Below are 22,650 nucleotides of genomic sequence, written 5' to 3' on the forward strand. Positions count from 1 at the left end.
GTGCCGCCTGGGTGAGCGTGAGCGCAGCAGGCGTGGGGTGAAAGGCGGGGAGGGGAGCTCCACGGTGAGGAAAGAGCAGGGGCAAAGGGGCCATGGTGTGACAGACTGCGGTGTGTGGCAGAGGGTGGGGGCTGGAGCCGGGGACAGGAGGGAGATGGGGAAGAAGGAGGTGGGGCAGGGTCAAGGTCTTGAACGCCATGCTGGGGATGTGACTCTGTCCTGTGAAGAACACAGGATTGCTCGGGAGTGACATGGCGTGATCTCAGTTTTACAAAGACCTGCTTGGGTCTCCCACCCCAGATTGTGTCGTTCGCCCTGAACTCCCATTACCTCAAGAATAAAATCAGCCTCCTGACCGCGATCCACGAGGCCCTTCTGGTCTCACCCCTGCCCACCTCTGCAGCTTCCTCTGCACCCACAGGCCCTGCTCACTCCACTCCGGGCACACTGGCCTCCCTTCCTTCCTCAAACCTGCCAAAGTCGCTCCCTTCTCAGGGCCTTTTCACAGCTGTACCCTCTGCCTGGAATGCCCTTCTCCTGGGTACCACCTTAGGGAGCCTCTCAGCCCCTCCCGGAGCCTGGCCCTGCGGTCCAGCATTGTCACACCTCGGGTTCCTTCAGAGCGTGCACCGTCATTTATGACTGCCTGCTCGTTCATACGGTATTTTGGTTAGTGTCTGTCTCCTCTCCCCTACCCTCTATAACACAGGCTCCATAAAGTTAGAGATCACACGGGACTTGTACACAGCTGTATCCCCAGTGCCTAGGACACAAGTGGTACTTGATAAACATCCGCTGAAGAACTGAATAAATTAATTGCTCTGGGGGATCTCACAGCATCAGCCTCATCTGTGTAAATCATATCTTTCCAAAGTAAGGTCTCTTCCTCGAGACTTACCCATCTCCTAGGTCCCCCCACCGCGCCCAGCACAGTGAATGGCCTGTGTCTCCACTGCGAGGGAGGGGCCTGCGGGAGCCCCCTGTGGGCCCCACCCCGGAAGGCCCTGCCACTCACTCACCATGCCGCTCACCACCCGACCCACGTAGACGGGGCTGCTGCGGCGGGAGCAGTCACGGCCGGCGTTCTTCAGGAACTTGGGGTTGACATCTAGAAGGATCAGGCAGATGTCTAGGATCCCATCTTCAAACTGTGTCAGAGGAAACAAGAGAAGAAGGAGGAAGCTAGGAAGGCACTTCCTTCAGGAAGCCTGCCTTGAAGCCTCCACTGTTTCCTGCTCTGTCCCACACAGCAGACTGCGAGGCTCCAGCTGAGTCTGCCAGATCCCTCTGGTGGCAGCTTCTCTTGGCCCAGGAGGGAATGGAGTGGGACAATGACTGGGTGAGCCATAAGTGTGTGACAAAGGGGGTGACAATCTTCATCCAGGACCTGGTTGAGGGGACCTGGGAATCTGGAGCAGGAGCCCATGGAGTGGGCAGCCCAGTGTCCCTGGGGCTCCCCCTCAGGGTCACCCTGGGCCCTGTCACTGTCCCTTTCTCCTCTTGCTCAGCCAAATCTCCCACTTCCCCAAGGCGTGGCCCACCCTGCAGAGCTGATGTCAGCCCCTCGTCCCCCTCCGACCCAGCCCACACACACTGCTCTGATGGGAACTGAGACAGATTCTAAATACAGAAAGCCAGTCCCATCACTCTTCTGTTTCAACCGTATCCACAGTAAAACCCAGACTTCCCCGTGCAACCCACAACGCCCTTCACAATCTGCCCCCATCCCCTCTTTGACTTCATCTCTCACCACTCACACCCATACTCACTCTGCCCAGGCTCGCTGTCCCAGGGCCCTTGCACGTGCTATTTCTCTGCTCAGAATGCGCTTCCTGCTGCTCTCTGCAGGGCTCACACCATCTCAGCCTTGCCATTCAAATGTCATCTTTCTCAAAAGCAGGACCCCTTCTTGCCACCTTCCATTGGACCATCCACCTGCGGGGCCCTTCTGTCTGCTCTCTTCCCCCCACCTCTGTGGTCCTTTCCTGGGCCGGATCTCCCTCCAAGCTGCACAATAGCCTTCCATGGCGTGAACCCTCTGTGGCTCCCTATTGCCATCAGCCTGATGTTCAGGGCTGTTCCACAACCTGGACACTGCTGGCTTCTCCCACCTCATCTCTTGGGGCTCCTTCACACACAAGGTATGCCCCAAGCTACAACGTACGTCTCAGGCGTGACGTAAACTTTCCAACCTCTGAGCTTTCACATGCATAGTTCCCTTGGCCTAGGATATCGTGCACACACCTCCTTGCGTGGCAAACTCCTATTTGTTCTTCAAAGCCCAGCTCAAATATTCCCTACTTCAAGAAGTCCCCCCGATCCCCATAGGCTGTTATTCCTTCCTTCCTCTAAGTCTCATCTTCCTGGACTGTGATCCCCTTCAGAAGCTTTGCAAGGGCTATGTCCCATAGCCCAGCACAAGCCCGGATACAAAACAGGACCCTGGGAAATAAAGGAAGAAATTGACTTTGTTCTCCTTCTCAGGAGAGAATAAAAAGCCATGAAAAATCAGAGCCAATTCATTTTCTGATGTATTTTATGCATCACGGTCATACCCCCATTTCATTTCTATCCCACAGCAGGCTATGGGGTTGCTGGGCAGACAGTTTTGCAATTATCATGACAATATTCAGATGAGAAAACTTTGGTCAGAGCCTGAGACCATACAGGGAAGATTTCCCTATGGTTTCAGGGTAGGACCCTCTAGGCCTGAACATTGAACCCTGCCCCAGAGGCTGCTGGGGGAAGCCTCAGGGTGAACCCCACCCCAGGAGGCCAATACCTCCTAACACACCAGGAGGTTGAGTGGCCAGGGGTGCAATAGTTCTTGCTTTGTGAGTTTTCCCAGCAGTCTCAAGAATTTTTACAGGTGGATGGATGATAAATGAAATTTATCATCACTGGTTTAGAGAACCAGCCCAGGCTGGCCGGCTGGAGAGTGAGAAACCACATGAAACAGATGAGCCATCGGCTGAGGCCAGCCAAGCCCAGCCTAGACAGCCATGCACGGCTGACCCATAGACTTGTAACAAATAATAAGTGATGGTTGTTTTTAGTCCCTAAATTTCAGGCTTGTTTGTTCGCAAAGTACGGTTACTAGACAAGCAGCATCAGCATCACCTGGGAACTTGTTTGAAGAGCAAATTCTCACCCCCTAGTATTTTAACACTGTCTTTCAGTGATCCTGAGAACCACTGATCTGGGTGAGGGTTTAAAGCCCCTTCTTAGCACATGCCTAGCACACAGCGAGTGCCCTCTAAGTACTGCCTATTATTTAAATACATGAGCTTTACTGTTCCCTCTTCCCCCTTCCCGGGATACCAACCAACTTCACAGCTCCCAAAGGCTCTCCTAGTTCTTTCCCCACCTTGAATCCAGGGCCACCACCTTTGCTGTGTGACCTCAGGCCAGCCTTGGCCCTCTCTGAACCTTCAGCTGTTTCAGGGCCTTTGCATCCATGACAGCATGAAGTGGGTGACTCTGTGACTCACTCCCACCTATGCAGCTTTGGCTGCCCCCAGACACAGGGTCAGGCACACAGAAGGGCCTGAGATGGTTGGGAGAAACAAGGTGTTGCCCCTACCTGCCCAAAATTCCAAGGTATGCTCTTGATGAACTTGGCCGAGCCCTGGTAGATAAAGCCCTGCTGGGTGAGGACGTACTCCCGCCGCTCCTCTTCCGAGTCCAGGTACACAGCGTCCGCTGCAGGCAGGAAGAAAGGGACCTCAGCTCTGGGTCTGCAGAGGCCCCAGGGTCCCCGCAAATCTGGCAGTCAAGGGTGCCACCTCCCTAGGCCAAGCCAGTGTCTCAGAGATCCATCCTTCTTTTAATTAGAGAAAGTCACCATTAAGGAATAATCCCACATCAGTGAGATAAGGTGTTATCGGTTAGTGACAACAAAGGCTGCCATTTCTCCAACACTCACCACGTGCCGGGACCTGTGATAAATGTCTGGCCTGTGTTAATAAATTTAATCTCCAGAACAGCCTTATGAGGAACGGACCCTTGAAAGTCCCATTTTAAAGATGGGAAAACCAAGGCTCAGAAATATTTTATAGCTAGGAAAATTGAGACTAAAGACAGAGGAGCACTGGACCAGGAGTTAGGAAACTCCTGAGCCTCATTTGCTGTGTGACCCTGGGTAGGCTACTTTGCCTTCTTTGCCCACCTTAACATCTCACTGTGCCAGCCCAAAATGCAGATCTGAAAGGTGCTTTGGAAACGAAAGCCCTGAGGTAGCATGAGGGAGGCGCATGATTCAAGGGAGAGAGAGCTCAGTAGCAGAGGGGAAGGCCAAGAAAGGATTCCTGCAGCTCAGGAGAGGTGGGGTCCTGTCCAGCTTGAGGGAGTCACAGAGGGCTCCCTGGAGGAGGTGGCATCTGAATGCTGTCTTGAAAAATGATTAAGGTTTAGAGAGTTGGAACCTGGAGGGTGGCATTCTAAGCAGAGGACCAGAAAGAACAAAGTTTTGGCTGCTGGAAAATGCAGGGCATTTAGTTGTCTGTGGCCAGTGAGGGGAGAAGAGGGGGCTGAGGAAGTTGGGACCAGATGGTAGGAGGCCAAAGATCAGGCGGGCTTTACTGACTCCACTTCACTGGTGAAGAAACTGAGGCCAAGAAGGGGCAATCTGGAGCCGCATTATGACTTTGGTGAGCCGCAGGCAGTCTTGACTTCATGCATTCCTTCCTCCATGAGAAAAAAAGTAATTGAAAAATGACTGCCTTGGTTAATGACAGCTATCTCAGTATTACATATTAAAACCTATTGTTCAACTTAAATGTTCATTTTTTTCTTCTGATTTTAAATTAAATTAAAACATGTTCACGGGCCCCTAAAAGTTTCTCGGGCCCCAGGCACTGTGCCTGTCAGGTCTAATGGAGAAGGTGGCCTGGGAAGGAAGCAGCTGCCGGACCCTCAGACCCCTGGGCTTTGTCATGCCCATCTGCGGCGACCAGCAGCCCCCACTTTCATCACAGTGAGGAAAAATGGGAAAGAGGCCAAGTCTCTTGTGTATTCTGATCTTTGGCTCTGGAAACTTCTATAAAAATTAACCCTGAAGTCAATGAACTATAATGGCTCTGCAGCAGCCGGAGGATGTGGGATAAAGAATGAAAGAGAAAGGACAACCCACAGTGTTTCAACATTAGAATGAGTGTCAGCACTTGTTGAACTGTCCCCACCCCAGCTCAGGATGCCAAGACTGTGACGTCCCCAGCTCAGGTCTCCATCTGGTAAAGGTGGGGGCACTGGGGACGTGAAGCCTTGCATATAACTGGCACTCGATCATATTGGTCTTGGAGCTGACGTATAGGAGGGTCCCATTTTCCAGGCAGACCTGGCCCTTTCCCACCCATCAGACTGATTTCCTCCCGTAGCGCTCCTGCGCTCACCCCAGCCCAACTTCCTGCCTCTGCATCACCAGCTCTACAGCTCCCGCCCCGGGATGTGGGTCACTTTAGTCACTGTGCCGCTTGGCTGACCGCCACTCCAACCCGCCGGGTGAGGCCAAGGAGGAGGAAGGGGGCCATCCCCCAGAACCACGCTCCCCATTCCCTGAACTCTGAAACCCTGTGGTGTGGACAAGGGTGGGGACACCGGCGTGTTCCTGTCCTGTTGGCAGAGCTGCCAACTAGTTGCGACCCTCTGCAGTTGACTAAAATTCAAAACAAACCTATGGGGCGGGGGGATCCAGTAAGGCTACTTCTGTTCCGAGAAATCATTCCATCATTCCATTGGCCACAGGGTCTGAAGCAATGGTGCTCATTGACACATGGTCCCTGCGTGCCATGAGCCTCCAGGCACAACCTCTTGTCCATCAGTGGGGGCTAGACCATCCACATGGGCAAGACACAGGACACTCGAGGCCCTTAGAAAGAATGAGCAGATGTGGCCGGGCATGGTGGCTCACGTCTATAATCCTAGCACTTTGGGAGCCCAAGGTGGGCGGATCACCTGAGGTCAGGAGTTTGAGATCAGCCTGGCCAACATGGTGAAACTCCGTCTCTACTAAAAATACAAAAATTAGCCCAGCGTGGTGGTGCATGCCTGTAGTCCCAGCTACACGGGAGGCTGAGGCAGGAGAATCATTTCAACCCGGGAGACAGAGGTTGCAGTGAGCCGAGATTTCACTGCTGCACTCCAGCCTGGGTGACAGAGAGATCCTCGGTCTCAAAAAAAAAGAAAAAAAGAAAGAAAGAATGAATGAACACATGTATGCAGACCAATGTGGACAGATCCTCACAGTGTATTGCAAGGGGAAAAAACCAAGTTGTAGGTTAATGTATACGGTGGGATCCTTTTATGTTTGTGATAGAGAGACAGAGCCCTAAACAATACAGCAGTTTCTCCAGGCACGTGCAGACTGGCCTAAGGAGGGGAGCCCCCGCAAAATATCTAACAATGGTGTTCCCCCAGGAGGAGGGGTCAAAGGGTGAGGCCGTTTCTCTGTAGTCTTGAAGCCCTCCCCTCCCCTTTTTTTGAGACAGAGTCTTTCTCTGTCACCCAGGCTGGAGTACAGTGGCACAATCCTAGCTAACTGCAGCCTCAACCTCCTGAACTCAAGAGATGATCCCACCTTAGCCTCCTGAGTAGTTGGGACTACAGGTAGGTGTGTGTCATCACATCAGGCTAATTTTTGTATTTTTTTATAGAGATGGTGAGTTTCACCATGCTGGCAAGGTTGGTCTTGAACTCCTCGCTCAAGTGATCCCCCTGCCTCAGCCTCCCAAAGTGCAGGGATTACAAGTGTGGAATTACAGGCGTGGGATTACACTGCACCTGGGCTTGAAGCTTTTCTAAAGAGAATGCTGTCATGGCCTACTGTTATACTGGGAAATAAAAGTCAAAATATGGAAACGAGAAAAATTTTAAAAGCTTTCTGCTCAAATATAAATTGCCTCAAAATAAAGAAGAAAAAAGATAAAGCAGTGGGCCAGCAGGAAGGTGGTGGTCTAACAGCCAGGAGGCCGGAATTTCCGCCCTTTTGAGGACGGACACACAATTCCCAGGAGGGGCCTGGCCCATGATGCTTGTCCCCCTGCTTTGTTTCATTAGAGCAGAAAGGAAACAGATCATTAGACCCGACTGCCTTGCTAGTTAGATGGGAAAATCGAGGCCTGGGGAGGTGATGGGCAACCCCTGCCTCCTCAGTTTCCTGTGTGTGAAGTGGGGACGCTGTCATGTCACCCTTAGGATTGTTGAGAGGCCCGACTGAGACAGTGCGTAAGAAGGCAGCTGGACAGTCAAACTGCTCCTACTCACCCCCCTCCCTCAGCCCTCCCCCCAACCTCACTCCCCGTTTCCCTTCCCCAAACCAGTCTGGGTGAGATTTAAAACATGGCTGCCCACCTCGGCCAGGCACAGTGGATCATGCTTGTAATCCCAGCACTTTGGGAGGCTGAGGCGGGTGGATCACCTGAGGTCAGGAGTTCGGGACCAGCCTGGCCAACATGGTGAAACTCTGTCTCTACTAAAAATATAAAAATTAGCCAGGCGTGGTGGCACATGCTTGTAATCCCAGCTACCCGGGAGGCTGAGGCAGGAGAATTGCTTGAACTTGGTGGGCGGAGGCTGCAGTGAGCCGAGATCGTACCATTGCATTCCAGCCCAGGCAACAAGAGCAAAACTCTGTCTCAAAAAACAAAAAACAAAAACAGGGCCCCATGAAACAGAACCAGGACATAGTGCCCGGGCCTGGGCATCAGCTGGGCACCCTTTTTCTGATGTGTAGCTTTTGAAACCAAGTCACCGCTAAGCCCCAGTTCATAGTGGTCTGGGAATACACAGGCCTCAAACAGTGAATGAAGTCCCTTGGTAAATATCTGGAATTGGGCATATCATTCTACTTCTTTGTATTTTTAGTTTTTTAGAGGCAGGGTCTCACTCTGTTATCCAGGCTGGAGTGCAGTGGTATAATCACAGCTCACTGCAGCCTCCACCTCCTGGACACAAATGATCCTCCCATCTCAACCTCCCAATTAGCTGGGACCACAGGCGTGCACTACCACACCCAGCTACTGTTAAATTTTTTTTTTTTTTTTTTGTAGAGACAGGGTCTTGCTCTGCTGCCCAGGCTGGTCTTAAACTTCTGGCTCACTCAAGTGATCCTCCCTCCTCAGCCTCCCAAAGGACCGAGATTATAGGCATGGATCACTGAGACCGGCCTCATTTTGTTTCTATAAACAGGGATAACAGGAGTACTCATGTCTTGAGGGTTTTGTGAGGCTGGAGCACAGTGGGCCCCACTCAGTCCACTTTGATGTGTGTCTCTTATCCCCTGTTCTTCCCACCTCCAGTGGCCTCCATGGGCGGATCCAGCCCTGCCCACCCCAACGCTGTGAGTGGACGGCGTGTGGCTCACCTGGGCACCAGGCATTGAAGAGCAAGATGAAGTGGCCCAGCACAAAGCTGGATCCCTGGTAGCCAGTGGAGGCCTCCAGGCTGAGGCGATACAGGCCGATGGGGGCGTTGGCCGGGGTGGTGAGCTGCAGCGAGAGGGTGCAGTCTTGCTGGTCCACCACGGTGGCCGTCCAGTCACCCTCCTCCACAGCATCTCGTAGTGGAAAACGGGCCTTGGTCCCGGCCTCCTGGCTGGGGGCTGGGCCTGTGGAGGGAGAAGCAGTAGCTGTGAGCTAGGGGTGGCAGGGCTGGCACGGCAGGGCACCTACCTGAGGTCCCCCGGCTTGGGGTCCAGGCCTAGTTCTGCCACTAACCACTGAAATAACTTTGGCAAGAAGTTTTGTCTCCTTGAGCCTCAGTTTCCTCATCTGTAAAGAGGGGCTCAGAACCCCAGCCTTTCGGGGTGGTTTTGTGGGAATGCATAAAAAACCACAGGCATACACATGTCCTCAACTAGAGAGTCCTCCTGAGAGAGGGCCAGGCAACCCGGAGCCAAGGCTCATTCCACCGCTCTGCAATGACGTGACTTGGGACAAGCCCATCCCTCTCTCTGGGATTGCCTGGCTCATTTGTGTAGCATAAACAAGGATTAGGCAAGATGCCCCAGGGCCCCCCTTTCCTGCCTAAATCCTCTACCTGCTAGCGTCCCGCTTTTTCCCTCAGAGAAGGAAGCCCAGACACTGAGCAGGAAGGGACCTCCTTCCTCGGAGAGCCCCTTGCGGTAGGCCAGCGGAGGATGCTGGCTGGCCCACACAGCCTCTAGGTGTCTGTCTCCCTGAGCCCCCCCAACTGCTGTCCCCCGCATCTCCACAGGCAGTTCTGAGATGCTGGTCATAACCACCCCTCTCCTTCCTACAGCCTTTTACACTTTATGAAGCACCTGCTTCCTTTGAGACCCCTTGCCCAGGTGAGAACACCGAGGCTCAGAGGGAAGGGGGTCTCCCAAGGATATCCTAGGAGTTTGTGGCAAAGGTCGCATCTGAAGTGGGTCTTTAGCTCTCAGTTGTCTTCTACGGTGCCTCTCCTTCCCAAACAGGACACTCCCTGGCCGGGTTCTCAAAGGCACAGCGATGGGCACACTCTCCAAGCAACCAAGAAATTCCCGAGGCCTGGGGAAGCCTGAGGGACTTTTCCAGGTGGAGGGGAGGGCCACCCCCACAGGCAGGTCTGAGTCATGGGCAGGGCGAGGAGGGGCCGGTCACTTTCTGGACATGGGTGGTGGAGAGGAGACAGAGGACGTTCTCTGCCTGGCTGGGCGGGTGCCCAGGAAAGTTTATTTTTATTCTTACATCTCCCTCTCTGCAGCTCTGCCCACCCGCTGCTGACATTATTGGGGCCTGCTCACCCTGGGGCTCCCTCCCAGCCCTCAGCCCCCTCCTCCCTGCCAGCCAGCCCCACCCACACCCAGCTCAAATGTAACCATGAACTAACAGGCACGACACAGGCCTCTGGGGCCCTGCCCAAGTGCCAGGGACCAACTGGAAGCCTTTGAATGCTCCCTGACTTCCAGAGCTGGCATTCAGGGAGTAGCCGTGCAGGCTTGGGGTCCCAGACCCACCCTAGGTAGGTCTGGTTCCCCCACTCTGCCCCTGAGTACTGTGTGACCTGGGCCACATCACCAGGCCTCTCTGATCTGCCTTCTTATCCAAGAAGAAAACAGGCTTAGGCCACATGCCCGGGAGGGTCCAGTCTCAGGTTCGAAACTGGCTCTATGAACTTGGACAAGTTACTTAGCTTCTCTATGCCACAGTTTTCTCATCTGTAAAATGGGGCCAGTGGCAGTACCTCCCTATAAGGTTGTTGTGAAGCTTAAAGAGGACAGGCATGCCAAGCATCCCACAAGGCGCCTGGTGTATAGTAAGTGCTCAGGAAATCATAGTTAGCCTTGTTCAGTTTTCATGAACGCCTCCTGGATCTGTTTCGAAGGTTCCATGAGAGAGTTCATAGAAAGCATTTTGAACAGTGACCAGCTCAGTTATCATGCAGGAAATGTGAGCGATCGTCAGTGTTATTAGAAGGGGCCACTAAAAATATGAATTCTCAGGCTAAATAGTAGATTATGAGAACTGGAGTGGAAGGTAGAGATTGTCTAGTTTTATTGAAGAACTTCACAGATATGGAAACTGAGGCTGAGCGGGGTGGCGCTGGGGTGACCAAGCATCACAGTTTGCTCAGGACAGCCTCAGTTTATGCTTGTGGCCCTTACTTAATTCTTAAAGGCCCTCCTTCCAATCTCAGAAACGTCCCCGCTCAGAGGATCAATGATCTGGTCTCTGTGGCATCAGGCCTGGGCCAGGTCCCATTGCCAATGTCGCTGTTGACATTTTACCCTCGGGGACAAGTCAGGAAACGCATTTCCCTTTCTCTCTATCTTGGGACAGCCATGCACACACAGTCACACACACTCACACACCCCTTTCTTCCCAGATCTCGGGGGGACAGGAGAAGGACAGGCTGTCCCACGGTCCACCCGCTGCTCGCGTAAGCTGGCTTCACAAAGTCCTTGGCTGCGGTTCTACACCATCCTCTTTGTGGGACCAGGGGCACCATGAGGACGACTCTGTGCCCAAATGACCACAGGGAGCCTAGGGTCCTGGCCACTATCCCAGACCATGGTGGCCGGGCTGGGATGGGGTGGGTGAGCAGAACCTTCTAGAGTAAAGCCTTCTATTCGCCTCATAAGGGTTACTTTCACTCCTCCAGGCTGACTTCACTCCTACGGCCACAGCCACACCCCCTCAAACCCAACCCCATCCTTGGAGGGAACCAGAGCTTTATCCCTCTAACAAGGATGGCATTTGTCTAGTGTGGCCTGGACCCCATAACAGAATCTGTCAGGTCTCGAACTGTCTGGGTGAAAACACACAACATCTAGGAATGTGTGGGGTCAGGCCACACATTCACTTTCACATTCACTCAGCTCCATTCGCTGAGTGACCTTAGCCAGCTCTCCTGCTTCTCTGGGCCTCAGTTTCCCATCACAAGCTAGAATGTTCCCGCACAGGAGCAGAGTCAGCTGGCCAGGCCTTGAACCGAGTGCTGACCCAGGCCAGGCGTGGAGTTGAGGGAGGGCCCGGTTTCCTGGTATTGTCCCTCAGGCTTCCCCAGGCCTCGGGAATTTCTTGGTTGCTTGGACAGGGAAGATGTGTGCACTCTGTACTCAGAGATCTGGGCTCCTCTGTGGCTGCCGACAGGGGCTGCGGAAGTGACCAGGGCAGGTTGGTTATGGTTTGAGATAAGTTGGTGGAGACTGGAGGACAGAGATTAGCTGGCTGGGGTGGGAAGGTCAGCAGTGGCCCTTCACCCAACCCCAAACTCAGGACCCTAATCACCTAACACTACGCTGCCCAGACAATTGGAGGAGAAATAAGAAAGGGGACATCTGGGCTGGGTGCGGTGGCTCACACCTGTAATCCTAGCACTTTGGGAGGCCGAGGTGGGCGGATCACAAGGTCAGAAGATCGAAACCATCCTGGCTAACACGGTGAAATCCCGTCTCTACTAAAAATATTAAAAATTAGCCGGCGTGGTGGCGGGCGCCTGTAGTCCCAGCTACTCGGGAGGCTGAGGCAGGAGAATGGTGTAAACCCGGGAGGCGGAGCTTGCAGTGAGCCGAGATCACGCCACCGTACTCCAGCCTGGGCGACAGAGCGAGACTTTGTCTCAAAAAAAAAAAAAAAAAAAGGTGAGGGGACATCTGGAGAGTAAAAGAAGAGAAAAGAAGGCGGCCTTATCCTTAGCGAACGAGCGCAGGAGCAGAAAACCAAATCCATGTTCTCACTTATAAGTGGGAGCGAAATGACAAGAACACATGGACGCATAGAGGGAAACAGCACACACTGGGGCCTCCTTGAGGGTGGGAGGAGGGAGAGGAGCAGAAAAAATAACGCTTGGGTACTAGACTCAGTACCTGGGTGACAAAATAATCTGTACAACAAACCCCCATGACCCGAGTTTACCTACACAACAAACCTGCACATGTACCCATGAACTTAAAATAAAAGTTTAGAGAAAGAAAAATAAATAAAAAAGAAAGTAGAAATCACAGGCTGCCCAAGCCAGCAGCTCACCTACCATTCCATTTCACAGAGGAACACACTGAGACCCGGCAGGCACTTGTGATCAGTGTGCCTACTGCAGGGACATACGGATGAAAAGCCTCACCCTGCGGTCAGGGTTGGAAGCCTTCTGTGTCCCTAACTCACTGTGTGACTGACCCTCCTGAGCCAGTGACTACCTTTCCGAGCCTCAGCTTTCCCGTCTGCAAAATGGAGTCCTTTATAACTTCTAAGCTGTGAGGATTCAAGACAAGCATGCGTTCAGCGGGTGTGCCATAGATGTTGTGAGTTTCACTACCACAAGCCTGACTTTTCTCAGGCCACCAGATCCAGTCCTTAACTGCCAAGTACCCTCACTTTCCACTTCATAGAGGGGGAAACTGAGGCTGGAAGGTCAGAGACTTGCTGGGGGCTCCTTGGCTCTGTTAGCAAGTGACCTACGGGGCCAGGGTGCTTATGGGGGGAGTTCCTGGGCAATGGGTGTGTCTCTACCAGGAGGCCAGGGGCAGGGAGCAGACGGATGGAGGAGGTATCCGAGGCGAGCCTGCAGTCCCCATGATAAGCCTTATCAACGGCCTTCTAGGTCAATGCAGGCCTCAGCCAAGGAATGCTTGCTGCCATCTCTGCCCTCGGATACTTCAGAAAGAGCTGGCCTTTCCCACCCCGAGTCCTAGCCAGGTGGCCCCTCACTGACCTCAAGGGAGTGGCTCCCACCAGAAACCAGCCCCACTAATTTGGCATTTGAGGGCATTTTCCCAGGAATGGCCAACAAAGAAAATTGGGCACGACGCATCTGGGGATGAGATGCCTGGGGCCTTGGCATCCCTTTACCCATTCCTGCGGCCCCAGTACGAAGATAAGCAACAGCTGCAAACATCCGCAGGCCCTCCCCCACAGCAGACACTTAAGAACCTTGCAATATGAGGGCTTTCAGATAACGAAACTCAGGTTCAGAGAGGTTAAGTAATTTGCCTAAGGTCACACAGCAGGTAGGCAACCCAGCCTGCGCTAGAATCCAGGTCTCTCTGTCCAGCCTCAGAGACTGAGGCAGCTGCCAAATGCTTGGAGAATGAACTGCTGGGACCCAGAACTGCTCATATAGAAGGCTGAAGCCAACTGGGCTCTTTCTCTGCCACCCAGGCCTGATTTGGGCCTGATCCAGGTGCCTGGCTGGGTTGCACAGATTTCAGGCTGCAGAGGGATTAGAAAGTTGTTTTGATATGGGAAAGGGCAGACAGGATCTTTCTCTTTTTTCCTTTAAGGTGGTGTCTTGCTATGTTGTCCAGGCTGGATTCAAAGACCTAGGCTCAAATGATCCTCTCACCTCAGCCTCCCAAATAGCTGGGATTATAGGCATGTACCACTGTGCCTGGCTTGTGGATGGGATTTTTTTTTTGAGACAGAGTTTCACTCTTATTACCCAGGCTGGAGTGCAATGGCATGATCTCGGCTCACCGCAACCTCTGCCTCCTGGGTTCAAGCGATTCTCCTGCCTCAGCCTCCCAAGTAGCTGGGATTACAGGCATGCGCCACCACACCCCGCTAATTTGGTATTTTTAGTAGAGATGGGGTTTCTCCATGTTGGTCAGGCTGGTCTCGAACTTCCGACCTCAGGTGATCCACCCACCTCGGTCTCCCAAAGTGCTGGGATTACAGGTGTGAGCCACCGCGCCCGGCCTGTAGATGGGATCTTGATCAGCTTTCCTCGTTGAAGGCTGACCTGCAACCCTGGTGATAATAGGCTTTCAGAAGCTCAGGGGTCCAGAGGCACAGACTTGCTCACAAAACTGGTGGTCTGCATGACATCTTCTCCCTTTCAGGGCCTCAGTTCCCTCATCTCTAAAATGGGGCTAATGACAGGTGGCAATCTCCCAGGGAACAAAGAGGGGTAAAGTTATTTGTTTTGTTCTCTGTCAGGGGTCTGGGACATGTCAGGGTGGAGAGGAGGTGGTGGTGGTGGTGGTGGTGGTGGAGGAGTGAGGATGCAGGTACTCACCGGTCACGACACTGAAGGTAAGACTGTCTACACTGGCCTCGTAGTTGCGGCCCTCAAAGTGCAGGGTCAGCCAGAAGGGCTGGCCCCGTCGCACCACCAGCTTCTCCCGGCACAGGTCGGCCGTGTGGTGGTCTCGGCCATTGGTCTCCAGCTCCAGATCACACCTCTCCAAGACCAGATCTATGGAAACAGAAGGAGATGCATGAGCCTCGGGGGCAGCCTTCAGACCCCCAGCGATGCACCTGCCCTCCCTAGACATGGGGGCCTTGTACCCTCTTACTCCCCATGAAGCATGGCCATTCTTTTGACTGACCTCTCTCCCCAACCCTGGTCACACAGGGGCTGGGCGGGGCCCAATCTCCCTAACCCCTTTTTTCTTTTTAATTTAATTGAGACAAGGTCTTGCTTTGTTGCCCAGGCTGGAGTGCAGTGGTGTGATTGTAGCTCACTGTAGCCTTGAATTCCTGGGTTTAAGGGATCCTCCCACCTTAGCCTCCTCAGTAGCTGAGAGGACAGGCATGCAACACTAATTTCTTCATTTATCAGTAAGCTGGGACTATAGGTATGTGCCTAGATAATTTTTTCATTTTTGGTTTTGCCATGTTGCCCAGGCTGGTCTCAAACTCCTGGGCCAAGCGATGCTCCTGCCTTGATCTACCAAAGTGCAGGTGTGAGCCACAGTGCCCAGCTTTCCCTAAATCTTTTAATCACAAGGTTGTGACCCCTGTGGCACTTCCTAGCTGTGTGACCTCCAGCAGCCATGGGGAACAGTAGAATCTACCTCCCAGGGCTGGTGTGAGCATGAAATGAATTAATGCATGTAAAACACTTAGTACAATGTCTGTTGTGTAATAAATACTCAGTAAACATGAGCTATTCTATTGCTATCAGAGGGTTCTTTTGGTTTAAACAGGGGCAGTATTTGGTATAGGTCAATGACATGGGCTTTGCCTTTAGATCCAATGTCCAATTTACAGGAAATACCCTGGGCTGAGGAACAAGTTAAACATAGAACCGGGATGTAATTGACAAACTTCATACACAGGGAAACTATTGACAAAGGGTCCGGTTTCTTTAATAAATAGATTGCAAGAAAGAAAATGAACAAAACATTGAAGAGAGAACCTGTAAAGAGAAATGTAAACCCATTGTGATGTATTGATCTTATTTGGATCTTGATTTCAAAAACGTATTTTAAAACATTTATTACATGTACAAGACAACCGGAAATTTAAATACTGATGGCATAATGGTGATATCAAAGAATTTTTGTTAATTTGCTTGTGTTAAAAAAGAGAGTCCTTATCCTTTAAAGGCATATACTGAAACATTGACAGATGACATGATGTGATGTCTGAGATTTCCTGGCGAATAACAGAGAAGGTGCACAAGGGCAGGAGACGCCACGGTGGTCAGGGCTGGGTGACGGGGACATAGGAATTTATTAAACAATTCTATCTACTTTTATGTATGTTCAATATTCTCCACCACAAAACATTTTTAACATGATAGGAGCTTTGAAGACTTCCAGAGGTAGATTTTAGTTCTGCTGTGCTGCTGTGTGAGCCTGGATAAGTGTCTCCCCCTCTCTGGCCTCCTCCTCTGAAGTCTCAAGGGGCTGCTGTGAGTCTAGAAGACGTGTTGGGAACCCCCTTCCCCAGGGCCAGCCCAGGACAGAAGCTTGATATGTAAAAGTTCCATTTACAGTTTCAGATGGAGCAGAGGACCAGGGCAGTCAGGGTGACAGATGGGTGGGGGTCTTGGGGGAAAACAAATCTCATAAACCTTGGCAAGCTCAAGGTCAAGATTGGGAAGCCCTTAAGGTGGGAGGAGTGGGCAAGACAGACTCTCTGAGAGTGGGGCCACTGGACAGCATGTGGTCCAAGTGAGGCCCAGGGGCAGGAATTTGTTCAGAGTCACGCCGCAAGTTGGTTCTTGCAGTGGGAGAGCCCAGGTCTCTGGCTCACCTTCGACTATTCCAAAAATGACATGCAAAGTGCCTTTTATGTGAATTATCTCAACTTAAATCCCAAAACAACTCCACTTACCTAGATGCTATCATGATTTCCATTTTGTAGACAAAGACACCAGGTGGCCCCAGGTCCCAGAGCAAGTGGCTGCTTTGGGATTGGAATCCAGAGCTGTGGCATTCCCTAGGATTCTGCCCTGGGAACCACCTCGCTACAGCTCAGTTCGTTCTCCAGCCCCTCTTACGACCCTCCCTCGCCACGTCCTGTGTTGTTCTCAAACCTGGGGGCAGATAGTTCTGCGCCACTGAAGTATCAGGGATGTCGGTCCCCGTGTAATCACAACAGAAGAGACCTCAGTGGCCAGAAGGGAAAACTTCCTGCTGGCCTGTTGCGGTGAGAAAATGTTGTTTTTGGAAACTTCAGTCCCAGGGAGCTTGAGTATGAAAGAGGCCATTGTTGTTCCCGTGGAAGACCCCGGAGATATGGCCAGTCCCCGGGCTGTGGGAGCTGGGGCATTTTCTCCATCTATTGTCCGAAGACGGGTTTCCAGAAATCACGCCCAGCTCCAAAGGTGCAGAAACACTGGGGTCTAGAATTGTAGGATTTATAGGATTTCTGCACTGAGAAAAGGCCTAGGTCTTCCAGGCCAGTGAGACCTCTGTCAGAAGTGCCCACTGTGACACGGGGCTGGGGGCTCATCATAACTGGCATCTCCAGGATCTCCCAGCTCCACTGAGCCCTGCTTTTGACCACGGGGGGGTGAGAAGATGCATTGAGGACAAGCGGCCACCAAAGCGACACATCACAGTGTATTGGGAGCTGGGTCCGAGGGAGGCGGGTGGCTGAGATCACACAGCAGGGTCAGGCGGGTCCACAGTTCCTGCCACCCATTCCTGCTCCACCTGCCCCATGTCCCTGTACCACACCCCTTCCTGGGGGTTGCAATGGGTGCAGAAGCCATCCCCAGATGAACTTGACCCAAGAGCCAGCTGGGATTCTGGGTCCAGCAGTGACATCCTCCATGGTAGAAATTCCTCCCGCTGGGACCCAAGACAGTGCTGCTTGTGTTTGGGGGGATGTGGGAGGAGGGTGCAGGTATGAAATTAAGCCTCTGTTCCACTCCTCTCCTTCCTCATAGATGCACCAAAGACTGACACTGTTGTTCTTATTTTATAGGCGAGACTCAACAAGTGGCCAAGGTCTGGGGTTGCAGAACGTGAGGGCGGGAAGAACCAGCCTGGTTTCCGAAGCCTCCCCGATAGGATGCTGAAAGCTCCTCTCTGGGCGCTGGAGCCAAGGACTCAGCCAGGCTTGGCTTGCACACCACTGGGTTACAGTGTTGCAAACTGGAAACTACTGTCCTGGCGGACCACTGGCACGTGTCCCCGGTCAGTCAGTGGGGGCTGGCTCCCTGATGTGTGCCTGGAGCTGTGCAGGGGGTGCTGGCCTGGCTTCAGAACACTTAGGTACGGGTGGTTCTTGCCAGCCAGGACCCCTTTGCGTTCCATTGCCTCACCTGATCCAGGGAGGCAAGGGTTAATGGTTATGCACTGTGGACCGGGAAACTGAGGCTCCAAGCAGCATCGAGGCGCCTCCCCACCCAGCCGAGTCTGCCTGTTGCTCTCCAAATCAGGACTTAGGAATTCAGCTCCCACCAGGTCCTGACCCCCAATGCCCCGGAGCCCCTGAGTGGCGGCTGCGCTGACTCTGATACTCACCCTCGGCCATGTTCGGGCGGGGGCGGGGGCGGTGGCTCCTTACACTGGCAGCAGGACCCTCCAAGTGCGACCACTGGCGGCTGGCACTGCCGAGGCGGGGCGCGGCGCTAATTTATAGCCCGCTTTGGGGCGGGCCGGGGGCGGGGCCCCGCGGGAAGGCGGCGACCTGGGAGGCCACCCAGTGCCCAGTCCCCGGCCCACGCCGCCAGCGCTGGGGCTTACCCAGGGGACCGGAGCCCGAAGGAGGGACGGCGGCCGGGCGAGGGCGCCCCCTGGGGGAGCGGACAGGGACACACAACTAGCCCAGGACATAGACACACCTGGACCCACAGAGTCAGACCTTGGAGAACAGACACGTGGACACATACACTCAGATACAGACACACGCAGCACCCTCACAGAAACACACAACGGAACCTGGGTGCACCTGGACACAGAGACGTGGACTCTCAGGTCAGATCTGGGATCAAGAACACTTCCCCACACCCAACACACACACACACACACACACACACACACACACACACACACACTCAGGTACACATACACGGGGAGCAGACACAGACACATAGGGCTGTGGAGATACACACACAGATACACTCCCACGGATACACCAGACACAGCTGGACACACAGACACAGTGACATGGATACAACATCAGATTCTAATTGCAGACACACACCAGGACACAGATACAGCCTGGCACAGCCAGGTAGCCTTGACTGCGAGCCACACACAGCTGTGGACACAGAGGATCAGGTGTCCACAGGCACCTGGCACACATACAGAGCTCCCGGACGCCAAATGCCGCTGCTAGTTGTGGATGCAAAATCAGAGAGGGCACCCACAGACACACAAATATGTGGCTACTCAGAGGTGGGTAGACATGCCGGCATGGACTCAGGTACAGACATGCAGACACACCTGCAAAAACAGGCACACCCGTGTCCCTTCCTGTAGCAAAACCCAGATAATCCTCCAATCTCACCCATCCTTGTATCTGTCTAATCAGCCATCCATCTAATCAGCCATCCATCTAATCAGCCATCCATCTACCCATCCATCCATCTAATCAGCCATCCATCTAATCAGCCATCCATCTAATCAGCCATCCATCTACCCATCCATCCACTCACCCTTGCATCACCTACCCATCCATCTATCCATCCACTCATCCCTCATCCATCCCTCCCTCCATGTTCTCTTCCCTCCCTCCCTCAATCCATCCATCCACTGAGCTTTCTTGAGGCCCCACTGTGTGCCAGAAAGGAGCACGGCCAACCTTCCAGGGACTCAGCCTAGGACTTCTCGAACCTGGCAACCAGGGGGCCTATCTCTCATCCTGGTTTCTCTGGTCTCCTGATCTCCTGTGCTTCCAGATCCACTGTGAGCCCTGAGTGGGAAGGGTTCCTGGAGAGACAGAGGCCCACGGGGCTCCCCTGGCACTTTTGCTGGAACAAGCTCTACATTCCGGAACAAGCTCTACATCTATTGATGAATTTGGACTATAGCAGCAGCCCCCATCTCCATTCCTAGGTGACATATGGAACAGGGAAAAAAAACCCGTGTTGCTTCAATGGATATTTCTCCCTGGGTCAAAATGGGCTCTGGCTGGAGTCTCAGTGAACAAACCCACAAACCATGTTGAGCCCAGCTGACCTGTAATTGCCCCATTTTATAGAGATTGTTGCAGAAACTGTTCCCCACAGTTGGTGGAGGCTTGGAGGAAACAGCAGGGTGAGGAGAATCACCTGACCGAGAGGGAAGTCGGTCAACAGGCCAGGGTTCAAGCGTGGCCATGGGCAGGATTTTGACTCATTTTCTTCCTCTGCAAAATGGGGGCAAGAATCCGTCCCTCACAGACCTGAGTAAGACTCAATCTAAATGACCGATGTTGGGTGCCTTACATGGCGAGCATGCAATAACTGGGGGCCCTGAGACTTGGCACCGAAATAGCAAGTGTCCCAGAACCTGCCTATTTCGGGACCTCAAGGAGAGACAGGAGGCGCAGGGACAGTCAGTTCTGCGGAAGGAAGGCTACGTTTCCACAGGTGTCAGCCCTGCCCCAAATGAAAGGATGGGTTTGGCCTTTTCTACCAGGTATTTTTTTCCTTCAAAATCCTCAGCCTGGGAGCTCCTTAGAAGACAGGGAGCCACCTAAGCATGTTATTTTTATTTTTTTGAGACAGGGTCCCACTTTGTTACCCAGACAGTGCAGTGGCGCGATCTTGGCTCACTGCAGCCTGCATCCCTTAGGCTCAAGCGATCCTCCTGCCTCAGCTCCCCTGAGTAGCGGGGACTACAGGAGTGCGCCACCACACCCAGTTAATATTTCTAATTTTTGTAGAGATGGGGGACTCACTATGTTGCCCAGGCTGGTCTCAAACTCCTGAGCTCGAGTGATCCGCACGCCTTGACCTCCCAAAGTGCTGGGATTATAGTCATGAACCACTGTGCCCGGCCTACCCGAGATTTTTAAACTCTTCTTGACCACAGTGTCCAGCATGGTGCCTGGTTCACCACCAGCCCCCAAAAATGTTTGATTTGAGAAATCATCAATTCTATCAGCAGCAGCAGCAGCTCCATTCTGAACATCATTATCGCCTCTTCCTGCGGGCCCGGACTTAGTTCATTACACAGAGTGGGTAAGTCACCCAGCCCTGGGTTTAAATTTTGGCCTCCTCACTGTGTAGCCATGTCCACTACACAGCAAGTCACTGAACCTCTGTGCTTCAGTTTCCTCATTTGTAAAATGGGGGCCGTACTGGTACCCACTGCACAGAGTGTCATGAGGACTGAGTGAGCTAATTCATGGAGAGTTTGTACAGCAGCAGCCAAATAGTCGGCCCTCAGTGGATGCTGGCTGTGAGAAAAATCCCATTAGATTATTCCTGGATCCCAGCACAGGGCTTAGCACAGAATTCCAGGCCTGTCCTGCACCCAGCCAGCTGCCCCACTTCCTCTCCCACATTCCACAGAACTATGGCCACCTGAGTGACGCATGGCCTTGAGCAACCCCAGGATGTGACCAGCCGGGGTAAGGACTGGCTTCTAGGAAGGTGGCAGACAGAGACCAGAACCCAGGCTTGGCCCAGAGACCTGGATTCCAGTCCCAGGTCTGGGCTGCAGTTTTCCCATTTGTTCAAAGGGACTGGGAAACCGTGCCCTGTCTTACCTCAGTGGTTGTAAAGGTTTCAAAACTCCACTGAGTCCCAGAGAGGGTGATTATGGGCTCAAGATCCCCAGACGCTACAGTCAGGGCCCTTTGTCATCCATTCAGGGGAAGTGTTGTGCAATGCTTACAGCAGGAGGGCTCTGAGGTCACTCTTGGCTCTGTGACCCTGGGCAAGTTACTAGGCCTCTCTGAGCCTCAGTTTCCTTCTCTATAAAATTGGTATAGTAAGAGTCCCTGACACTGGGGATTAGAGATAATGTTTCTACAGTGCTTACAGGTCACATAGTAAGTACTCAATAAACATCATCTAAGCTTTATGATGATGTCATCAAGAGTCAGGACTCTCTCCAGAAAAGGGAGAGTCCCCGTGTGTGGGTGAAGCAGGTTGCAGTCAATGTAGAGTTTTTGGTCAGTGTTGCTCAGAAAGACTGTGTCTCACAAATAAATCTTGTTCCCACAGCCCCTGATGCCTAGTATCCCAGCGTTAGAGAGATTCAGCCCCTTCCCCAAGGATTCTCAGGCCTCAAGGTGGAGACGAAGGTGAATATTTAGAAACTTTGGAATAACCCACTACCAGTCAGACATTCCATTTAAACCTCACAGTATGATTCTTATCATTTGTTAAATGAGGAACCCGGGGCTCAGAGACGGGAAGTGCCTCACCCAAGGCCACACGGTCAGGAGGTGGGAAAGCAGGACCTGTGCTTGCTCCCGCGAGGTTCAGAGGTCAGTCCTGTCTCCCTGTGCCCTCCAGGGCAGTCCTCAGGGGCCTGGGCCATGTCCAGTTCTACAGCTTTCAGCAAGTGAGGCCTCCAAGGACTGCAGCCTGTGCTCCTAATGCATGGTGTGTGGTATACACTGGACGCTTAATAAACGTTTATGGCCTGAGGGAGGGATGAGTTACCACAGCTGGAGAAAGAATAGAAGGAAGGAAGGAAACACAGAAACAAGATTAAAGTTCAGAAAGTTCGGAGACACTGCCTAAGGTCACACAGCATGACCAGGCTCTCAGGCCCTGGTTCAGCTCAGCCACTCCTCGAGGACAAGGTGCCTCCAGGCCAGAGACAGACGTGGACAGCTGATGTGAGAGGGAGGGAGGGTGGGGTGGGTAGGAGTGTGCCGGGGCATCTGGAGGTTTTTCTTCCAACTACTGACTAACCGGGATGAGCAGTGTCTGGTGTGAGGGAGCATAGGGAGGGTGGGGCAGACTCCCCTGAGGTGGGAGGGGGTGGGGTAGGGGTGTTAGGATGGGGCCTTAGGGAAAATATCAGGAGGCAGGCGTGACCTTTCAAGCGCTTTGAGAGAGTGGCCTGTCTGGGGCGGGATCTGGGTCTCC

General features: G+C 53.0%; 1 protein-coding gene across 1 annotated transcript in view; it reads right to left on the bottom strand.

The window, feature by feature from the left end:
* Positions 1-18,227, bottom strand: part of TGM2 (transglutaminase 2) — a 38,312-nt gene extending 20,085 nt beyond the window's left edge. Inside the window, exons 1-5 of the mRNA XM_005568975.4 lie at positions 18,140-18,227; positions 14,452-14,631; positions 8,360-8,602; positions 3,584-3,702; positions 1,020-1,148 (exon numbers count right to left, since the gene is read on the bottom strand). Of these exons, the coding sequence (XP_005569032.1) occupies positions 1,020-1,148; positions 3,584-3,702; positions 8,360-8,602; positions 14,452-14,631; positions 18,140-18,149 (681 nt within the window). The 5' untranslated portion in view covers positions 18,150-18,227. The remainder of the gene's footprint in view (positions 1-1,019; positions 1,149-3,583; positions 3,703-8,359; positions 8,603-14,451; positions 14,632-18,139) is intronic.
* Positions 18,228-22,650: the final 4,423 nt, after the last annotated feature.

The sequence above is a fragment of the Macaca fascicularis genome, chromosome 10 (genome assembly GCF_037993035.2).
Source record: "Macaca fascicularis isolate 582-1 chromosome 10, T2T-MFA8v1.1".
NCBI lineage: Eukaryota > Metazoa > Chordata > Mammalia > Primates > Cercopithecidae > Macaca > Macaca fascicularis.